Consider the following 21,836-nt stretch of genomic DNA (forward strand, 5'->3'; position numbering starts at 1 on the left):
AAGATAAATGTCACCATTGTGCCGGTGGCACAGTGACTTCTATCATTTCCAGATTGTAAAATGACAATTTTTTTTTTACTTTGCCAGATATTAAAGAATTTTGGATTGTAATGGTAACATGCCACATTTTCCTGTACTAACATTAGCATTTACCATTAGTAGAGGCATACAACGCAAGAAAGCAAGCTTATGCAGCATTAGCCAAAAAAAAAAAAAAAAAAAAACTGCCCTATTTCACCCCTCCATTCGTTCCAAATACCTGTCCAGCTCAGCTTTAAATTTATTTAGGCTATCAACTTCCACAAAAAAAGTTGGAAATCTGTTCCACCAATCAACTACCCGCTGGCTAAAGGTAAACTTCCGCATATCTATCCTACAACTGTCTTTCCTCAATTTGAATTTATGCCCACTCAGATGATTATTCTGAACAAGAGCAATCCCATCAGCATTGGGCATGCTCATTTAAGGCTTTATACACCTCAATCACATCACCTCACAGGTGCCTAGTCTCCAAACATTGTAATCTGCAAAATTTAAGCCTTTCTTCATAAGAGCAGCCCTTTGTTTCATTCACTACCTTGTTGCCTTTCTCTGTACTCATTCCAAAACCTCTACATCCTACTTAAAATGAGACTTCCAGACCTGTACACAGTACTCAAAATATATAATATCAGTTATTCCCTGCATCCAGTTCTTTTGTGACTGCATCATAGTATCCAATCAAATTGGTCAGGCAAAACCTTCCCTTAGCAAAACCATGCTGTGTCCGAACTATAACTGAAGTCTTGTCTAGATGATCCTGCAGTGCTTCTTTAACCAGTGCCTCCATTAATTTTTCTGGAACAGAAGTTAAACTAACAGGTCTATAATTACTTTTGTCACACTTTGATCCTCCTTTGTGAATTGAGGTCACATTTGCACATCTCCAGTTCATGGGGTACCTCCCCTGAATCCAAGGAAGCTCTCATAATTATGGCTAAAGGTTTGCTTACTTCCTTTGCAGCCTCCTTTAATATAACTGGATAGATCCAATCCACCCAAATGCCTTTCTTATGTTTATCGTCAACAATTTCTACTTCATTTTCATCTCAGTTATTACAAAATCGTCTAGTTCACTGCCAGAGTTTAGTTCACCTCTGGCATTCCCCTCCCTGAATAATTCCTCATGTGTGAATGTAGATGTAAAATACTCATTTAGTTTGTTAGCCACATGAGCAGGATCAACAACAGTTGAACCATCGATATTCAATGGACCAATTTGATTCATCCCCTTCCTTCTACAATTCACATAGGTAAAGAACTCTTTGCTGTTTTTCTTTGCATTCTTTGCCAAAGATTTCTCATAATCTGCCTTTGCCTGTCTAACCTCCTTTGTGACTTGGTTAACAGACCAGCTTATATCTATCATAGGCTTCCATGTCACCCATTAATTTATATGTATCCCATGCATTTTTCTTCTCTGCCACATGTCTCATTAGTTCATCTGACATCCATTTAGGCCTAAACCTTGAACAATATTTCTTAGTTGGTATGTAAAGCCCTGTAGCTTCCAAGATTAATTCTTTGAATGCTTCCCATTTTGAATTTGCTGTTGGTAACATCATCAGTTGGTCCCACCATATAGAATTTAAATACTGTCTCAGACCTCTGTAGTTGCCTTTACGAAAGCAAAAATCCTTTCCTTTGCCCCTTTAGAGTAAATCCCACTAATTCCATCTCTCTCTCTCTCTCTCTCTCTCTCTCTCTCTCTCTCTCTCAATCACAGCATAAGTCTCAACCAGTCAACTTCCATTCACTGTTCACATCTACAAAATTAACTATCCATCATCTCTTGTTTATCCCCTCTACTTTTCTTTGGAACAACCTTCTTCTATATGTATTTCCCAAAAAAACTGCAATCTACAGAAATTTAAATCCAATATCAACAAGTTTGATACAAGAGTAGGCTGATATCTTACTTTGTATCAACCTACAACCTGAACACAATACTCTATGTTCTAATACCCTTCGTGTTTGAGGTTGCCATAAATAAATGTAATGGTAAATTTTATTGCTGTAAATATTATACAGGGTGGCCACTGAAAGAATGAAGGGTTTAAAAAAGTCATAACTTGTTCATTTTCAATCTTTTTTATTTTCCTTTTTTTACAGGTTATAGAGGATCCCTTGAAGATTAAAATGGCAATGTATGATGTCCAGCAACAAGTTCCAGTGAAAGATCAATTATTGAAACTCAGAGAAAATACTGGAAAAATTTTAAAGTAAGAGTATCTCCTAGCGATAACATGATTCAGAACCTAATCGCCCGGTTTGAAAGAACTGGTTCAGTCGCCGATCATTCGGGAAGAGGTCCTAAGCGCACCGTGTGCACTGACACAGCGGTGGAAGCTGTACGGCAGAGTGTCCTTGAGGCTCCATCTGCCTCTACCCATCGTCACTCTGCTCAACTAGGCATTGCCAGAACATCCCTTCAGAAGATTCTGAAACTGGATTTAAAAATGTTTCCATACAAGATCCAAATGGTCCAAGCTTTACAACCCCAAGAAACTCAGCAGCGCCTGTAGTACACCATTTGATTTCAACACCTAGCGAGAGATAACAAGTTTTTAAACAACTTGATAATGGGTGATGAGGCCCATTTTCATTTAAGTGGGTATATCAACAAACAAAACTTCAGATTTTGGGATACTAAGAATCCCAGGGAATTACAACAGCATGAATTGCATCCCGAAAAATGCATTGTTTGGTGCGGTGTTATGGCTGAAAGAGTTATTGGCCCCTATTTCTTTGAAAATAAGGAAGGTCAGCCAGAAAGAATCAACGGGGACCCTGTATAGGACAATGCTTGAAAATGTTTTACGCCCAGTGGTCGAAGATAATCAGGAGGTATGGTTCCAACAGGATGGAGCTACTGCACACACTGCCAGGGTGACGATGGACCTCCTGTGAGAAATTTTCGGTGAACGAATAATTTTAAAAAATGCTGAATTTGTTTGGTCTCCGGGTTCACCTGATTTGACGGTCATGGAAAATGCTGTGGAAAGAGCCTGTATTTGTGAGCAGGAAAATGGTGGCCATTTGAGGGATGTTGTTTTTCACACATAATACTAAAAAAAATCCATTAATTATATTTCCAAATAAAATAATAAAAAATTAAAAAAACATGTGTTTGTAAAAGTTATTTTTGTTTTATATCATTCAGTCTTTCAGTGGCCACCCTGTAGTATATGGATCTAATAAAACCACTTCTGATATTGATTGCACTTCTACAAAATTATAAAGTAGCACCTGAATGTGGGAGCATTTAATGCAGCAAAAATTGTTGACCATTTTATATTTTAATAGCACAATGGCTTACAAGTAATGATACAGGTGCTACTTTTTATTTTTTTAACTAGTTTTGTAGAAGTGTAATCAATATTAGAAGAGTTTTTATTAGGTCTATATACTATAATATTTACAGCAATATAAATATAATTTTATAGCACAACTATAACCACATAATGCATAACATAATTTAAAATAGCATAATTTCTACAATATCATGTAAGTGGGATTAGTGTGGCATAATAATGTTTATACCTCTTAGTTTCATGGGTTGTTTTAAATTAAATTTAGCCTAAAATCATACCTCATCCTAGAGCAGCAAAGCAAAGTGCTGAACGGAGTGAGATGCTTTGTTTTATAGACCTGCCCTTGGTAGTTCTCCTACAAATCAGGATTACATTATGTATCTAACTTGTCCCCTTTTTTGCAAAGTTAAATTAGCAGGACATGATGCAGCTATAGAGGATGCCATTGTGTGTTTGTTACAAAAAGCATGAGGAGATTAAGTACAAATGGACAGGTGGAACAAAGTAGGGTAGGAGAGATGCTAAAATTTATAACGTTCTAGAGCAGCTATCACCTTTTAAGGGCAGAAAAGGTGATCCAAGCACTGGGAATCTAGTTATTACAAGAGAATTGACGTGACAAAGACAGTAGAAGCTTTACACATATATGATAAGGCAACAAAAATTAGTCAGATATACCCTGGTAATTGAAACAGCTCTATAACTTGCTAATGTCATTAAGAATTAAATAAATTAAATACATGGTTGGTTTTTAAAGAATTTTTGATGTAAAGCAAAAAATATTAGAAATTGTAAAAAAATTAATAATAACCTACCTAAGACAGGTGCTTGAGTATCCAAAAAATTTACCAAGAGATTCTGGTAGAGAGGCAAACTAAGAGGTAGAATTCCAACTGAATCTTGAGAATCCTTTTCATCAACTGGATCAGCATCCATGTACTTCTAAGTAACAGTTCATCAAAATCAAGTAAGTTGAAGTTTTAAATCCAAGTTCATTTTAAATCCAAGTTCACCTAATATCAAGCATTAAATTTTAACCAGTCCACTTTATCCATAGGGTGCATCATATGTACACCTTCTAAAAAATGCAATTCAAAATAAGCAATAAAACAAATATCAACACTAACTTTATAATAATGGAAAATGATTTATTCCCTACTTATGGTATATAATTTTTCACAGGCATTCTGTTGAGTTAATTTCTTTCTTTCCTTCAGTGTGAGCAGACAGAGAAAGACCTATAATAAAAGCAGACTGAATTGTCTGTCAAAGATTCTGCATCATGTTTAGAACAAACTGATTTCAATAACACAGATCAGTGATCAGAGGCAGACTAATTCAAAAGGGACCAGGCTCCAAGCCTTTTAAGATAGAACTTTATTTACTGTTACCAGGACAGCACTATTTATATTCACATATATGCCCAAATTATAGTCAGAAGATTAAAAACTATATGTGTTTTTAACAAAAATGATATATATCAGTAGCTCTCAGCATACGTCATAAAATAAGTACTATATTCTAAACTTTTATTCTTCCCACGAAGTTAAGCCTTGCTATACCTGCGGCGACATGGCGCAGAAGCAATCTGAAACATGCAGAAAATGCTCATAATCCACAAATTGCTGTATCAACTGCAATGGCTCCTATAGGCTTGTTTTTTGTGAGACCTGTTTTTTAAAAAAACTTAGCTCAAGCCTCAGCTCAGAGGCGATCACGATGGCAGTATGCTACATGCTGTGGGCACAAAGTGAATGCCACAGAATCAAAGGCAAGGGATAGTGTCTCCCCCCTCTCCAACTCCATTGCCTGCGGACTATTCCAGTGAAGTTGACTACAGGTCACCTAATGCAAGCATGTCCGACTCCGCCACAGTTCTCCTATGCTGAGATGCTCAGGCGCAAACTGATCGGGTCCTAGAGCAGCATGAGGAGCTCCTGTGTCAGAATTGTAGTAAAATGGGCAAGAAGCTTACCTTGGGTTTTGGAGTTTTTTTTTTTTTTTTTTTAAGGAGCCTTAGCAACTAAGGCCATATTGCTCCGGGGATATGCGGTGGTCATTCCCTGACCTTTCCGCATACTCCGTATTTGGTGATCACGGGCTGAACCCCGGTCTAATCAAGAAGCGTGTGCTACACACTGCTGCTCCTGCCCACCTGGCTACGGAGGCACCAAGCTTACCTTATTTAAGAATATTCTAAGAAAGCTCTGCATGGAGAATATAACCCTAAGAGAGTCACTACAGTGGCTGAAAGATCTACAACATTCTACACACCGTTCTGTGTCCTTGCTGCTGGAATCTATCAGTAAGCCCATTCAGGATACAGACTCTTTACCTATGCAAATTGTTCAACACTCGAAACAAATGGTTTGACTCCCGCATCGTGCAGCCCCCAACAGAGTCGTTACCTGCAATCCTTTCACCTCCATCCCCTTCCCCGGAAGTCGCGAAGGCATGGGGGAAGAAATCAGCACTAAGCAGAAGTAATGTGCCTCCCAAGCAAGGCAAGACCAGTCTTAGTAAAGAGACCTTTGTCAGCTGAGCAGATCAGAATTGTGATGCAGTTATTGGCCCTAACCCACTAAGTATTAAAATCGTGCAATGTAGAGGAAGGAGGTCTAAACCATCCAGCATATTTATAAGTCTACTATGCCCGGAAAAAATGGTGGAACAAATTGAAACCCTTCTGAAGCAGCTAGACATACGCGGTACCCCCACCAGAGTTCCAACTATGCATCTTTCCGGATCAAGATCGAAGATCCTAATATAGAAAGGTATCTAAACACAGATATCTGGCCTGCAGATCTTCTAGTAATGCCATCTTTCGGCGACCATAATGCGCAACCAGGGATACGTGCAATCTCGAGACCAGAGGTGGACAGGGTGCATCTCTGTGCATAGCTAGGCAACAAACCAGACTGTACCTTTCAACCTGATAAAAGAAGAGCAGCCACCATGCTGACTAAATTCTGCAATCATCTCGTCAAGTCTGATCACCAGATACAAGTGCGCATTACTAGTAGGGCGGGTCATAGTGCCACATCCTGCTCAAGAGGAATCCACCTCCGATCAGCCACCATCCTCAGGGAAAGGAACCCTAGAAACTTAATCCAGATTAAGTCCGTCAACAATAAACATGTGAAATGCTTCATGCAGAACATCAGGAGCCTGAAGAACCAGCTCAGTGCCCTGACTGACATACTTCTAAGTGTGGATTATGACTTTGTTATCCTTATTGAAACCTGGCTTTGTGATGACATGGACATATCGCCATTAACCACCATCACAGTTATCAGTCTATTTTGGAGAACATGAAAGATAGGAAAGAAGCGGGAGTCAATCTGCCAAAGGCAACAGCTCTCTCTGATCAAATCTTGGGCATACCCTGGTAGCAATTTTGAGGCTGTTCTGGGCTGCTATCTAGTCAATGGACTAAAGTTGCTAGTAGATGCATTTACTTACCCCCACCCATTGCAGATCAATGCATTACAAACTTTTCTGCTTGGCTCTTGACTTCTATAAAGTGCAACTAGAAAGTAATAATTCTCTGAGACTTCAACCTTCCCCTGCCAGCTGCATCGAAGCTCTTCGATCAGTTAATTCAGACCCATTGCATCTGTGTCCCCACCCCTCTCGCTGAGAAGCCACGTTACAGAAAATCTTTTCCAGCCATGGGAGTGTTGAAGCGGTAATCAGTTCTAATTTGGCATTTCTCTCTGACCACAGGCCAATTGAGGCTTCTCTCATCCTGTTGAAAGAATGCTATAACCAACCAAACCAATCGAACTCGACTGAAAAGATCCGGAAGGCTGTATATGAACCAAAATACCTAAAAATTGAAACAGCAATAGATCTCTTTAGGCTCTACCCTTGGCAAACTCTCATTGAAATCAAGAAAGAAGCTGCATTTTGGCTTCAGAAATGGTTGTCTTTCATTCCTAGGGTGGCCATGTCAAGAGTATGCATCATCTGCACACACTTGAAGCTGTGGTGGTCCAGCATCCTTATGCACCAGTTTAAAGAAAAACAATAACTACATGTCCAATTCAAGGGATCATCCACAGAAAGATCATACTCAGCATACTCAACAGCCAGATGCAGTTTACAGAAATCCAAGAAGCAGGCTATCAATTCATTCAGGGAGAAGAGGATAGCGTGTGGCCGCCGATCCTGATCAGCCAATCACATCTGGCCAGTATAATCGTTAAACCTGGCCAAATGGTGCAATCATGTAACTCGGTTCGTCAACACAAACAGTGCAACTGCGGACTCCCCATGGAACAGTGTCCACTATGACATAACTAATCTTACTAATGTGCCGATTGGCGAAGAGGAGCTATCAAGGCCATCAATGCCCTGTCCAATAAGAAAACAATGGGAAGTGACTCTATTCCCGCCTTTCGCCTAAAAGTTGCCTCCTACTTCACCAGCAATGAGCTGATGAAGTTGTTTAAGAGACTTTTAAACACTTGGCAAAATTATAGTCATCGCAGTTCCAAAGATGCAGAATCTGACCTCAACTGCTGACTATAGGCCTATTTCAATCTCTTCCCTTTTCTCAAATGCTGGAGAAGTGCGTGCTTAAAGTGGTTGTTGATCAGATCCTTTCCTAGAGATCTCAGCATACACATTACGCACTCTCACAAAGATCACCGATAACATGCATACAGGCCCTGAATTTAAAAACCATTCATGCTTGGGAGCAAGGCTTGTTATACATGCTGTTTTTCTGGATCTGAACGAGGCCTTTGACTTAGTGCAAGTTAAGCCACTTATGTGCCTCCTGGAGAACTACTACAATTTCACGGGTAATGTCTCGAAGCTCCTCAGGAATCTCCTAACTAAGAGGTGCCTTACCTTCCAGCAAGGGAATAACTGCATCACAAAACAGGTGGAAGTCAGTATACCCCAAGGTGGATCATTGTTGGCACTGCTTTTATCAGAGATATTTATTCCGCTAATGAACGAGACACCTGCATTTATGGCCTACGTCGACAATATTGTATGTTACCTCTCGGGTCCAGCTAACACCTCACCAGACCAGGCAGAGAAATTATCGAAATCTGTCATCCTGAACAAATATCTGTCTTCTTTCTGTGAATACGCAACTTATTTTGGGCTTAAAATAAACCCTGAAAAATCCAAATATATCATCTTCTAACCTAGAGCACAAGAAGACCTCAATCCAGCAGCCTCTCTGCAGCCCTCCATTGTGGGGCATGTTCTCATCGCCACTCATTCTGTAAAATTCCTGGGAGTGATAAAGGACGAAAACCTAAACCTACACCCGGGCCCAGCACCTGGCATATGCGAGGAAGCTCACAATGGTGCTTAATTTATACTCCGCTGGGCTGAGAAGTGGCAACTAAAGTTTAACATTGACAAATGCAAAGTACTGCATATGGGTAGCAGCAGCAAAGGCGCCTCCGTAGCGAGGTGGGAAGGAGCAGCAGTGCGTAGCACATGCTTCTTGATTAGACCGGGGTTCGAGCCCATCACCACCAAATATGGAAGGTGTGGAAAGGTCGGGGAATGACCACCGCATATTCCCGGAGCAATATGGCCTTAGTTGCTAATGCTCCTAAAAACCAAATAATAAACAAACAGCAGCAGCAACCCCACAGAAATGTACCAACTGTGGGGTACTACACTCAGGATGGTAGAGAATGAAAAACATCTGGGGGTAATTGTGCAGTCAGATATGAAGTTTTCTGAGTAGTGCAGACAGGCTGTCAAAGCAGGTCATGGTGACTTATCAAGAATGTTGTGGTGTCTTGTCAGAACTTTTGCTAGTAGGAAAAAGTGATTATCCCTTTGTATAAGGCAATGGTCAGGCCACTCCTTGAGTACTGCATACAGGTCTGGAGGCCTCATTTTAGGAAGGATGTAGAGTTGCTAGAATGAGTACAGAGAAGGGCAACAAGATCGGTGAGGGGAAAAGGGTCTTCTTACCAAGAAAGGCTTAAATTCTGGAACTTCTGGAGAACTGTAAGGTGATTTGAATGAGGTGTAGAAGGCCTTGAATGGTTCAATGCTGATGGGATTCTTCCTCTTGCCAAGATTATGAACCTACGGTGGTATAAATTCAAATTGAGGAAAGACAGTTGTGCAATAGATGTGCAGAAATTTGCCTTTAGTGGGTAGTTGATTGCTGGAACAAACTTCCATCTGTCGTGGTGGAAGTTGATAGCTTAAATAAATTCGAAGAAGAACTAAATAAAGCTTGGAGCAAATGGATGGGTGAAATGGGAAGGGTTTTTTTTTTTTTTTTTGGCTGATTCTGTATAAGCTTGCTTTCTTGTATCATATGCTTCTACTAATGCTAATTTTCTGCAGTAAATTACTCTTCTCAAATAGCAAGCATTTTGTTTGCAGCAAATTATAAAATACAGCCATCTCATCAAGATTAAAAATATTCTTTTACCTCATATTCTTCAAGTATATGCCACACAAACTATTCCTATTCTTAAACTTTTGGCACCAGCTACTGCTGCATTTGACATCACTAATTTCACATTTGTGAGTTAGATAACCAGACTTTTCTAGAAAAATTAAACCTCATAATGAAAAATTAAATATGAGCATTTGTTGACACCACTAAAAAGGTTTTGTCAAGCTCTTCATCATTTGCACTATGAATGTTTCCTTCCTTTTTTTTTTCTTTTAAATCATTACTCCAGTAACACACACTTCCTGCCATGTGGTTCCCCCACCGCCAGTACCACAGAAAAAGTACGAAAAGGGATGCTGTATTCTTTCGCAATGTCTGTTTTACTTTGTTCCATCCTATCAACCTCTTGTATAACCTTTCAGTTCAATTTCCAGGCTTAATTCTCTCCATTTACACTTTGTCACCAATAATTGCTAGATGAGGTGCTAATATAAGGAGGAAAAAAAAATTGCACATATCCTTTTAAAAATGGCACAAAAAATAGATTACAACAAAAGACTCTTTGAATATCGGGCAACAATTGTTACTTATTTGCAATAGATGTTTTACAGAGTGTATGTTGTAGCTATCATAAACTGGATTCTTTATGTAAAAGTAAATTAACAAGTAAATGATATCTTTCAGAAAATGCAGAATAAGGTTGATCACATACATGCTGATCGTGGGATAATAACAGAACAGTGCTAAGCTCTGTATTATTAACCATACAAATTGATATTATTTATTTCTCACTGGTAAAAACAGACTTTTCAATACATATTAACTGAATTTTGTAATATTCAAATATGTTTATATAGAAAAGCTTATCCTTTCACAAGGGAAATAATGTGCTTCATACAAATGAGAATTTTGTATGAGCTGAGTTTGTATTAACACAACTCTACTGTAAAAGGATTGACCACAGAGATATTGTACTATCCAGAGATAGGAGATGAAGAATTGAATTATGATGAAAATAGCACAATCAGAAAAAAGGCAGAGCACTGAACTGGGTAGTGTTCAACTGGGTAGTGCCATAAACTGGGTAGTGTTCAAAGAGATTTCTGTGGCCAAGGGAAAAGCTTCAATTTCAAAAGAGAGGATTACAATGGACTAACGTATTTCTTGGGTTCTATCAACTGGTAAGACAACTGTAAGCTGTTGGGTGTAAGTTCATTATGGGAAGTATTCAAGGGATTTATCCAGGATGCAACCAATGCATTTATTAAAATAAATATGAAACTTCTCTACTAAAGTGGAGAAGTTTCACAAAAGAAAAATTATCATGTGGACGATCAGAGAGGTTACAGGTTTAACTGAGATAAAAAAAGAATGGCAAACTATGCAAGGAAGCAAGCTTAGAGCATCAACCAAAAAAAAAAAAAAAAAAAAACCCCAGACACCTCCCATTTCACCTATTCATTCCTTCCAATTGTTTGTCTAGTTCTTCCTTGAATTTATTTAAGCTATGTCAGTATTAAGTGCATGTGTAACAAAACATAATGACAAGGTAAGACAGGTGAAAGATGAGTAGGAAAAATCACTATCAAAATTAGAGATAAAAATGGGGAGGGGGGGAAGAGTTCTTTTCATACATGGATATGAAAAGAAACAAAAAGTGCAAAACAAGCAGACAAGATGAATAGGTACTTTATATATAATGATCTTTACAGTTGAAGGGCCATTTGAATCAAGGGGGATCAATGAAAGGGGATTTTCATTGATCCCTCTGAAAAAGATTGTTGCTGTAAATTAAGTGATATATCGATCTTGGATGTGAGGGGAAACTAGTGAAACTGAGTGAAGGGAAGATTCCTGGATTGGGTGTACATCCTGTTATATTGAAAAAGGCTGAATGTGAGGGCATCACCCTGGACAGAAATCATCATTAGACTCCAGGAATATTCCCCTGGACTGGATAAGCAGTAGCTTCTCCACAAGCTAGAAAAAAGGTGCAAAAAACATGATGGATAACCCAGAAAGTTTGACTTTAGTGGTGAGTAAGATCATGAAGTCTCTGATTAAGGATACAAGGCTATTTCAATAGGAACAGGACATCTTGTCTGGTAAATCTAGTTGACTGTTGCAACCACAATCATAAAATAGTTGGATGCAAGGAGCAACTTTGATTGTATTTACCTTCAGTAAATACTTTAATATAGTTCCCCATAAAAGGCTATTACATAAACTGGAACAAACTGGGATTAATGGCAAGTTCCTTTGTTGGAAACCACACAAAAGAAAAAACAGGAGACAGATAATAGTCATAAACCGCCATACTTAAGGGAGGACTAGGGTAACATGCAGAGTCTCTCAAGGATCAGTGTGGGGTCCACTTCTGTTTCTTACCTTCCTTAAAAGATAATGATGAAGGAGTGCAAAAGAAGCTGTCAAAAGTCTGCTAATGATCTAAAGGTAGGAAGGGTGGTTAACAATCCGAACCAGGCCATTCTGCTTCATCGATTAGCACAATCGATGTACATATGAAGAAAGGCTTAGAAAATGTGGGCTGCAAAAGCTTGGCCACTAGACTTCTTTGGGGGGGGGGGTCTGATAGAGTTATATAAAGCCCTAAAGGAAATAATAAAATGGAGTAAATTAAATGGAGTAAATGGGTAAATTAAAGCAGAATTTGATAATATTCAATCTTCCTTGCATAATTTAGCCAATATAATACTAGTTTAGATTCATTGTCAACATCACGTCATTTTTTGTGCAAAGACACCAGTACCTTTTATAGTGGTATTGACTTAGGTTGAAACAGAATATAGTGACACTTTACCTTTACTGTTTGGTGCTTTACATTGAATTTACTTAAATTTGGAAGTAATAATGTGCAAATATATCTTAACAACTAGCATTAGCATTAGTAGTGGCATATGATGCAAGAAAGCGAGCTTATGCAGCATCAGCCAAAAAAAAAAAAAAAAAAAAAACCCCACTTCCATTTTACCCCGTTCGTTTGAAATACCAATCCAGCTGAGCCTGGACAGGTATTTCTCTCCTGTTAACAAGTACAGACCAGGCTGAAAAAAATTCTACCCCTTGAGCCTTGCACAATCTTTCCAGGGCCGAATTGATCGACAAGGCTCTCATCATATACTCCCTCCTATCATGTCTGGGCAGAATTCCAGACATTTTCAAATTCAACCCTAATTCATGGCTTTTTTTCAACAGTGACCTGTACTTGTTAAGTAATTCTGCCGGTCTCCTACTCTTGATATCATTAGTGTCAACATATACAACTATATCACCTTTTGTGCCCTTAAAAGATGATATCCGCACAACGTCAACCTTTGCCCCTGGCAGACATACCTTGGTCCTGTTCCATAACAAGTGAACATGTAGCAACAGGTTTTAGCACATGATTAGTTCTAGAAATACATTTCTTCAATTTGTAAAGATGCAACAATTTCATATCTTTTCACGAGCTGCATGCTGCTGAAGGAGGAATTTACTTTAATTAAACCAAAATTTTTTGGAGTTAGTTCTTAAAAGGATTCAGCAAAGTACCATTTTGCTGAATCCCTAGTTTTCTAAAAGTTATGAAGTCCTTAATATCACTAAGCATAAACAGTACTAGGTTATCAAAGTATATATGAAAATGCACACATTTTGCTGACATCTGCTTTCAGCAACTGCTTTTCAATGCTAAACAGACAAGCAAAGGATGAACTCACAGAATTTTAATCTAAGAAATAAATAATCAAAATATTAAACTAAAATCAATATAGTTTAACAAACAGCAAAGCTAGCCACAAGCTCACCTCAGTAGATAAATCATTCTGTCTCTTCTCTAATAGTTTTGCAACGATGAGTGCACGATGTTCACCACTACGCTTAACAGAAACAGCCCATTCACACAGCAACCGTATAATAGGCTCCTCCTGAGCAAAAATTTCATTCGTACCGTTTAATCCATTAGATGTTTTGTCTTTATTAAGGGATGATGGGAATATTTTCCCATACAAAGTATCCACAGAATTGTTGGAATCCACCTTATCAAAACTGTGACGATCTAAAGCATCAAGGGCATTTAAAACTCGCTGGATAGTTGCACCTACAAAACAAAATAAAAACTTTCATTTAGCTAATTTAAAAATAACAATTACTGCATCTCTGCATTATGTAATTAATTTTGGGATGGGAACGTTGATTAGAAGGTCAGAGGATTATCTGTTGCTATTTGTGATTCAATGATAAATAACAAAATGAAGGTCAACAGTTTTTCAATTCTCCAGTTCTTATATGAAGCATAGGACTTAGATAATGCATTTTGATTGTTTTGTTTATAAATAAAATACAAGAGGTGATCATTTAATTCACGGACTGGTGCAAGATTTTATGTTTACCATGCAAATGTTCCATAGCTGTCGCTAGGTGTGCTCTCCCTGATTGCTACTGAGCAGACTGTGTGGGCATGCCAATATTTGCCGAGTTAGTGTTGAGTAAAGAGAGTTTTTTTAGCCACGTGTCATTTTGAAGCAAGTATCATGTTGGATATACAAACTGAACGGCAATATGCAATTCATTACTGTGTCAGATGGGACTTAAATGCATCGGAAATAGTTAAAAGAGATGAATGAAGCGTATGGTAATGAGCATCTTGGTAGGATGGCCAAATTTAAATGGCACAAACGATTCAGTGGAGGCCATGAGTCTGTTGCAGATGACCCAAGAGTTGGTCAGCCTTTCTCCTTAACAACTCCTGAGCAAATCACAAAAGCTCAGGAAATCTTGGATGAAGACGAACAAATTACACTTCGTGAATTAACTTTTAGAATATCCATTTCATGCAGTAGTGCTCGCAATATTGTGAAAGATCATCTAATAACGACACAAATCTATGCCGGCTGGATTCCACACAATTTGACTCTATAACAAAAATGGCAAGGAGTAGACTTGTGCAAAAAAATAATTTATTGTTTTGAAAAACAGGATCAAAACTTCTTAAATCGAATAGTGATTTGTGATGAAACTTGGATTTTTTACTATGATCTAAAGACAAAGCAACAGTCGAGTGATTCGAAGTATTCTAATTCACCAAGACCTATTTCAAGCTTCTCGTTCGGCTGACAAACAAATGGTCCTTGTGATTTTTGACATAAAAGGCATTCTTGTTACACATTTTGTGCCTCATGGAACAACTATGAATAAGGACGCATATTCTGAGGTTTTTAGAGTCAAACTTCACTGGGCCATTTGTGAGAAACATCAAGAACTTTTAGGTGTGCAGTGGTTTGCTCCATCAATAAAATGCCAAGTCCCATAAAGCTAATATTGTGCAGGCAGTGATCGTTGCCATAGGTGCCAAGATACTACTACATCCTGCCTATTCAGCAGACTTAGTCCCATGTGATTTCTTCTTGTTTCCATATCTGAAGAAAGATTTGAAAGGCAAGTATTTTGCATCTGACAATGATGCTCACAGCACCACAATGGAGGCACTTTGCAATCTATCAAAAAATGGCTTGCAAGAAGCATTTAATGCATGGGTAAAACGGTGGTGAAAGTGTGTATAGTTCAAGGGAAAGTATTTTTAGAAGGAGAAATCCACTGAGATTGAGATAATTAAGATAAGATCTTGCACCAGTCTGCAAATTAAATGATAACACCTTGTAACTCTGAGCAGTCTGTATTTGACGAAAAAAAATATATATATATTTAAAAAAGTATTCATTAATAAAGAATTATACAATACTATATACATCTTAGGGAGTACTGATCACATGCAAAGCATTCTCATTTTCAGGTCAGGTGTTTGACCTGACATGAGAATGCTTTATTATAATTATAATTTAATTAAATCAATATGAAAAATAAATTTAAATAAGAAAAGAAATTTGAAAGATTTTAATTTTTGAGTTTAACCAGCAGTGCTCACACTGCTTCTCACAGGTGCAGCCACAGGCATGCAAATGAAACCAAAAATCCACCCTTAATGCAGCATGGAGGAAAATTTGAAGAGAAAGAGGTCACATGCGATCTCATAAAGGAAAATTCTGAAATCATTTGATTTCAGGATTTTAATTTTTTTTCCTGCAGAATTTTTACATCTGCCACATGTTTTCATGTGGCAGATGTAAAATTGCAGTCAGGTAACTACAATACCTGACTGCATCATCCGGTGATAAAGAAGTAAGTAAGTGTATGTATTTGCCAAAAATTAAGATAACCCTAGCAGATGTAAACAAATTAATGGCCACTGCTACAAATCTGATAAATAATGCTATGGAAATCAGTTCCTTCATGAAACAAAGCTTCACTTCCAAACAACTTTTAAACAATGAGGAAACCTTATAAGGAACAATAAAGAGATATTCCAAACAGGGCTACTCAATCAACTTATCATGCCTTCTTCAAAAAAGATGAAGAAAGTAGATGTAGAAGAGCCTCAACCAAATGAAGTAGCCTCCAAAAAATCACAAAAGCAATAAACCACACATGCAAATCAACTTTTGGACGATGATCCTGACAACACCCTAAGATGGTAGTGTTGGAGAAAAGAAAAGAGTCCAAAGAACTACTGAGTACAATCTCAGTACTGGGAGATGAACTATTGAGTACAATGAACAGTAGTTGTGCAGAGAAATAGAATGGGCCAGTCAATCAGAATGCCTTGTAACGGGGGATTTTAACTTTCCAGATATTGACTGGAACTTGTGGGTTGGTCACTCGTATGCTTGCAAGACTTTTGTGGATTTATTGGAGAATTGTTTTCTACAGCAACATGTTCGAGAGACAGTAATACCCTTGATCTGATTTTCAGCAGTGATTATTCATGCATTAAGAATTTGCAGATAAAGGAACCACTAGGTGACAGAAATCACAGTGTACTGATGTGGGAAAAGATGTAACTACCATCAAGGGTAAAAGGGAGGGTTTTTGTTTACATAAAGGTGACTACGGTTGTCTCAGACAGTTTTAAATTTTATACAGTGGGATAAACTAACGATGTTAATCTTGGAAGCAACTAGGCTTTTCATACCAACTAAGAAATACTATTTAAGGTTTGGGCCTAAATGGATGTTGGATGAATTAACGAGGCTTGTGGCAGAGAAAAAAAAATGCATGGGATGGATATAAATTATCAGGCGACACAGAAGCCTGTGGCATATATAAGATATAAGTCTGTAATCAAGTCACAAAGGAGGTTAAGCAGGCGAAGGTAGATTACGAGAAATCTTTGGCAAAGGACGCAAAGAAAAACAGTAAAGAGTTCTTTACTTATGTAAACTCTAGAAGGAAGGGAATGATTCAAATATTGATGATCCTGCTCAAATAGCTGATAAACTGAATGAGTATCTAGCATCTACATTCAACACAAGAGGAGTTTTTCAAGGAGGGGAAGGCCAGAAGTATATCAAACTCTAACAGGGAACTGACTAGAGCAAAGTGGAGAAATTGTTGAAGTTAAACATAAAAAAGGCACCTAGCACAGATGGAATCTATCCAGTTATAAGGAAGGAGGCAGCAAGGAAAGTAAGCAAACCCTTAATCACCTAGAGAAGGCAGCAGTAATAGCTCAGACAGCATGGGTTTGTTAAGGGGAAGTCTTGTGTGATCAATTTGATTGGATACTACGATGTAGTCAAAAAGGAACTGGATGCAAAAAATAATTTTTATATCATATACTTGGATTTGAGGAAAGCTTTTGATACTGTTGCACATGAAAGGCTGCTGTACAAATTGGAGCGGCAGGGCATGAAGGGCAAGTTACTGCAATGAATAAAGGGATAGTTGAGTGAGAGATGGCAGAGAGCAGTAATAAATGGACACTACTCTACGTGGACTAATGTTATTAGCGGAGTCCCCCAGGGTTTGGTGCTGGGCCCATTAATCAATGGGCCCAGCACCAAATGGCCACTGCTACAAATCTGATAAATAATGCTATGGAAATCAGTTCCTTCATGAAACAAAGCTTCACTTCCAAACAGCTTTTAAACAATGGGGAAACTCTATAAGGAGCAATAAAGAGAACATTAATCAATATAATATTAATCAATGATATCGATAAAGATATATATCAGGCTTAATGTCCAAATTTGCAGGTGATACAAAGGTTGACAGGTTTGTTAATGACAGTAAAGACAGTATGCTACTGCAACAGGATCTATAAAACTTAGGCAGATGGGCTGAGAAGTGGCAACTGAAGTTCTACATTGACAAATGCAAAGTACTCCAAATGGGTAGCAGTAACCAGTGGTGGGATTCAAATAATTTAATAACCATTTCGCTGCGCTAATGACCGTTCTAAGTATAAAAAAACTATATACCGAAATGTAGTTTATTATTTCATGCAATTAATACTTAAATAAGAACAATAAAAGAGGTCCACAAAACTATATTATGTTATAAGAAAGAGTATTAAAATATTAATGAAAAAATATTAAATAATACCTGACAAAAAACAAAACTGTTATTTAAGATATTTTCATATTGCTTCTTGATTGGTGTCCTCACTTGCAATTTTCTTCGATTTTATCCAAGCATCATTGGCTGAGTGATTTATCCTTAACCATCTTTTCACTGTAGGGGTAAGATCCCATTCCTTTAGAGGTAGGCCGATTAGACTAATAGTCATAGTGTGTGATATATTAGTTAGGCGACTTCTCTTCTCTGAACATATTATGTTCATCTTTGAAAAACCCCTTTCCGCTTCTGCTGAACTTACAATTGTTCTGACAATATTTTTAGGTCTTTGAACACTTTCAGGAATTGCATAATTCTGGGAATTTTTTAAAACATTTTCCACGAAATCTCGATAATCAATATCAATTTGGTAATTAAAAATTGTCATTAAATAGGAGCAATTGTTCTTCAATTGCTTTCCATGGAGCTAGTACTTCTTCAATATTCCAGTAATCTGGCTCCAAAAAATTGAGAAATTGTAATTTATACCTATCTTGAAATTGGCTACAACTTGCTTTTAAATGTTCACAATCCATAAGTCTTTTTTTCAAATTCGTTACGATGTTTTCTAAAAGTCTTTCCCGAGGATGCCCAACAAATCGATGATTTTCTACAAATTTTATATTTTTGAAGGTTTCTGAAGTAATTAATTCATCAACTTTTTTTTCATATGGACCCTTTCCTTTCCAAGCATTTGAAATGCTTTAATAGATCTTTTCACGAATTTTTCAGCCTTTATTATGTCTATATTTCTTGCTTGAAGTGCATTTGAAAGAAGAGAAATTTCGTTTAAAATATCAATCATCAATGCCAAATCAGTTATAAAATATATATTTTCAAGACGGGCAGCCATACCCAAGTACTTTTTATTTTAATAAAAATAGTGATGTAGAGGTGGATAAGCGTGCCAACACAGCTAGGGTTGACCTTAAACTACAGGCAGTCCATCTTGGTCCCAAAACTCTACCAATCTTTATAATTTCAATTCGAAGTTGTTCGGATATTTTGGAAAGTTCAATTTGGTTCTTATTGGATTGATGAAAAATAGTATATCTTATCAATAAATATTTTAAAATGATTTACTTGCTTTATTTCCTTTATCGAATCATCTAAAACAAGATGGAGGCGATGATTTAAACAGTGCCATACTATTATGTTTGGAAACTCTTTTGCAATCCTAGTGCTCACTCCAGATTTTCTCCCAAGCATGACATTGGCACCATCGGAGCAAAATCCTATTAAATTTTTTTCTAGGTAGTTCTTAGTAAGCCCAACATTATTTAAACTTTCCATAACAGAAGAACATATTGTCTCTGTACCTTGTTTTTCCAATTCAACTAGTTCAACGAAAATTGTTGGTGATGTAACTGAATCCTCAACTTTTAAGAAAAGTATAATAACTGGTTTGCAGGATATCGTTGAAGCTTCGTCAATAATCAAACATATTTTCAGATTATTTTCAATAATTTTATTAAATATTTCTTTTTTAATTTCCTTTGCAATGAAATCAACTACTTTTACAGCAGTTTTACAAGAATGTAATCCTATTCCCATATCTAATCCATTTTTAATTTGCACTTCTATCTCATCTTCTATGTCTGAAAATGGTTTACATCTTTTTGCCAGGCTGTAACCTGTATTAAATACTCTACAAGTAGCACTTAAATATTTTTCATTCATCATATCTATTACTTTTGCTATTGAATCCTGCCCACCTTGTTTTAAGTTCTCTTTACAAATGTTATGAGCTTTTGATGAAAAATATTCATTCATTTTTTTCCTTAGAGAAGCTTGTTGTACCTCTTTATTTTTCCCTGATGCCTCAATCTGAAAACATTTCCATTCTTTTGACACATGAACACGTTTCTCATTTATAAAGTCATATTTTGCACAATACTCGCAACCTAACTTTTTGTTAAAAATTACCAGTCCATCATATTTTTCTTTAAAATTGTTATATTGTTGCACTATCCAGCATTCGGGAAGATTATTTTCAATTTGGGAGTTATCGTTTTTTATTTCAATAATTGACATGCTGCTTTCTTCAAGTTGGAGTGGTTATGCTTGTGATTGTTTTGTACCATCACAAGGCCAATTCTGATTTTGGTTTCTTATTGAAAAAAATCTGTCGAACTCTTGCGTTTTCATCCTTTTAAGGGCTACTGCAAAAAATTTTAAAAATGTTTTATTTTAATATATTATAGAGCAGGAGCAGATATGTGCCTATATATCTGAATATTTTTACTGGTTCTGTCCACGTGTTGTCACATCATATTTTATAAACAAAGCACTGTGCTTATACCATTGATAAACATCAGTCAGAACATACATTTTCTTCATTTTATCGAGACTAAATGAAAATTTCTTTCTTAATTAATAAATGAAATAGGCTATGCAGATTAAATACGATAATGTGTATGACAAACCTGTTTGTCACTGGAAAGATATGATAAAAATGTCTTAATTACCACGTGCACACTGGCATAAGGATTCCAACATGGAAGAACATTCTTCCATGGCTTCTAAAATGGGCGATAAGATAACCCTTGAAATCTATATTTCTATTGGTTTGTTGTGTCCTAGCTTCCTATTGTTTTTATTGATTGGGGAGCACCAACACACTCATAATATCTCATGTGAATTTAGGGCGTAACACAAAGCTGAAACAAATGACAGTGCGTCACCCCCTGGTTGTTTGGAACTTTTTCCCTTTACATTATATGTTTGTTTACTCAAGTAACAAATGCGAGGGAATAAAAATGTAGTATTTCATCAAAGGTATAATGCGTTTTATGAAATGAATAAATAAATATTACAAGTATAGTTCCATCTAATTTTTTTCACCTATGTACGGAATGAACATTACTAAGGGCACTTGGAATATGCTGTTGCGTAGATGAACGTTAAAAAAGAGTAAGGAATGTAAATTTGTGATTTCCACATTGTGTAGCTGCTCAGGGGCCATCTTAGAGAGAACCCTGATCACAAGTGCCATTTTAACAACCAGTTTGCCGAACTCAACAAAAAATTAGGTATCGGTTCTGCGAACCGGCTGAATCCCACCACTGGCAGTAACCCAAGAGAAACGTACCGTGTGGTACTACACTCAGGTAGGTGGAGAATGAAAAAGACCTGGGGTAATTGTGCAGTCAGATATGAAGTTCTCTGAGCAGCGCAGACGGGCTGCCAGAGCAGGTCATGGAGCTTTGTCAATGATATATAGGAATTTTGATAGCAGATATAAGGAGGTGATTATCCCTTTGTATAAGGCAATGGTCAGGCCACACCCTGAGTACTGCATACAGATCTGGAAGCTTCATTTTAGGAAGAATGTAGAGTTGCTAGAATGAGTACAGAGAAGGGCAACAAGATTGGTGAGAGGAACAAAGGGGTGTGCTTATGAAGAAATGCTTAAGTTCTGCAAGTTGCGGCATCTAGAGACTAGGCACCTGCGATGCGATCTGATTGAGGTGTATAAGGCCTTGAATGGATTGAGCAGGCTCAATGCTGATGGGATTCTTCCTCTTGCTCAGATGACAAACAGATGGGGCACAGATTCAAACTGAGGAAAGACAGTAGAAGAATACATGCGGAAATTTGCTTTTAGTCACAGAGCAGTTGGTTGATTGCTGGAACAAACT

At 37.4% G+C, this 21,836-nt stretch overlaps 1 protein-coding gene across 4 annotated transcripts in view; it reads right to left on the reverse strand.

Annotated features, from left to right (window-relative positions):
* LOC150091098 (mediator of RNA polymerase II transcription subunit 12-like protein) overlaps positions 1–21,836 on the reverse strand; it is an 825,386-nt gene that overhangs the window by 546,914 nt on the left and 256,636 nt on the right. For all 4 annotated transcript variants that reach the window (XM_090374287.1, XM_090374270.1, XM_090374279.1 and 1 more), the window contains 2 exons: positions 13,551–13,843; positions 4,169–4,295 (listed from right to left, as the gene is read on the reverse strand). In XM_090374287.1, the coding sequence (XP_090230413.1) occupies positions 4,169–4,295; positions 13,551–13,843 (420 nt within the window). The remainder of the gene's footprint in view (positions 1–4,168; positions 4,296–13,550; positions 13,844–21,836) is intronic.

This window comes from Mastigoproctus giganteus, chromosome 1 (genome assembly GCF_048544385.1).
Source record: "Mastigoproctus giganteus isolate SK-2022 chromosome 1, ASM4854438v1, whole genome shotgun sequence".
Taxonomy (NCBI): Eukaryota; Metazoa; Arthropoda; class Arachnida; order Uropygi; family Thelyphonidae; genus Mastigoproctus; species Mastigoproctus giganteus.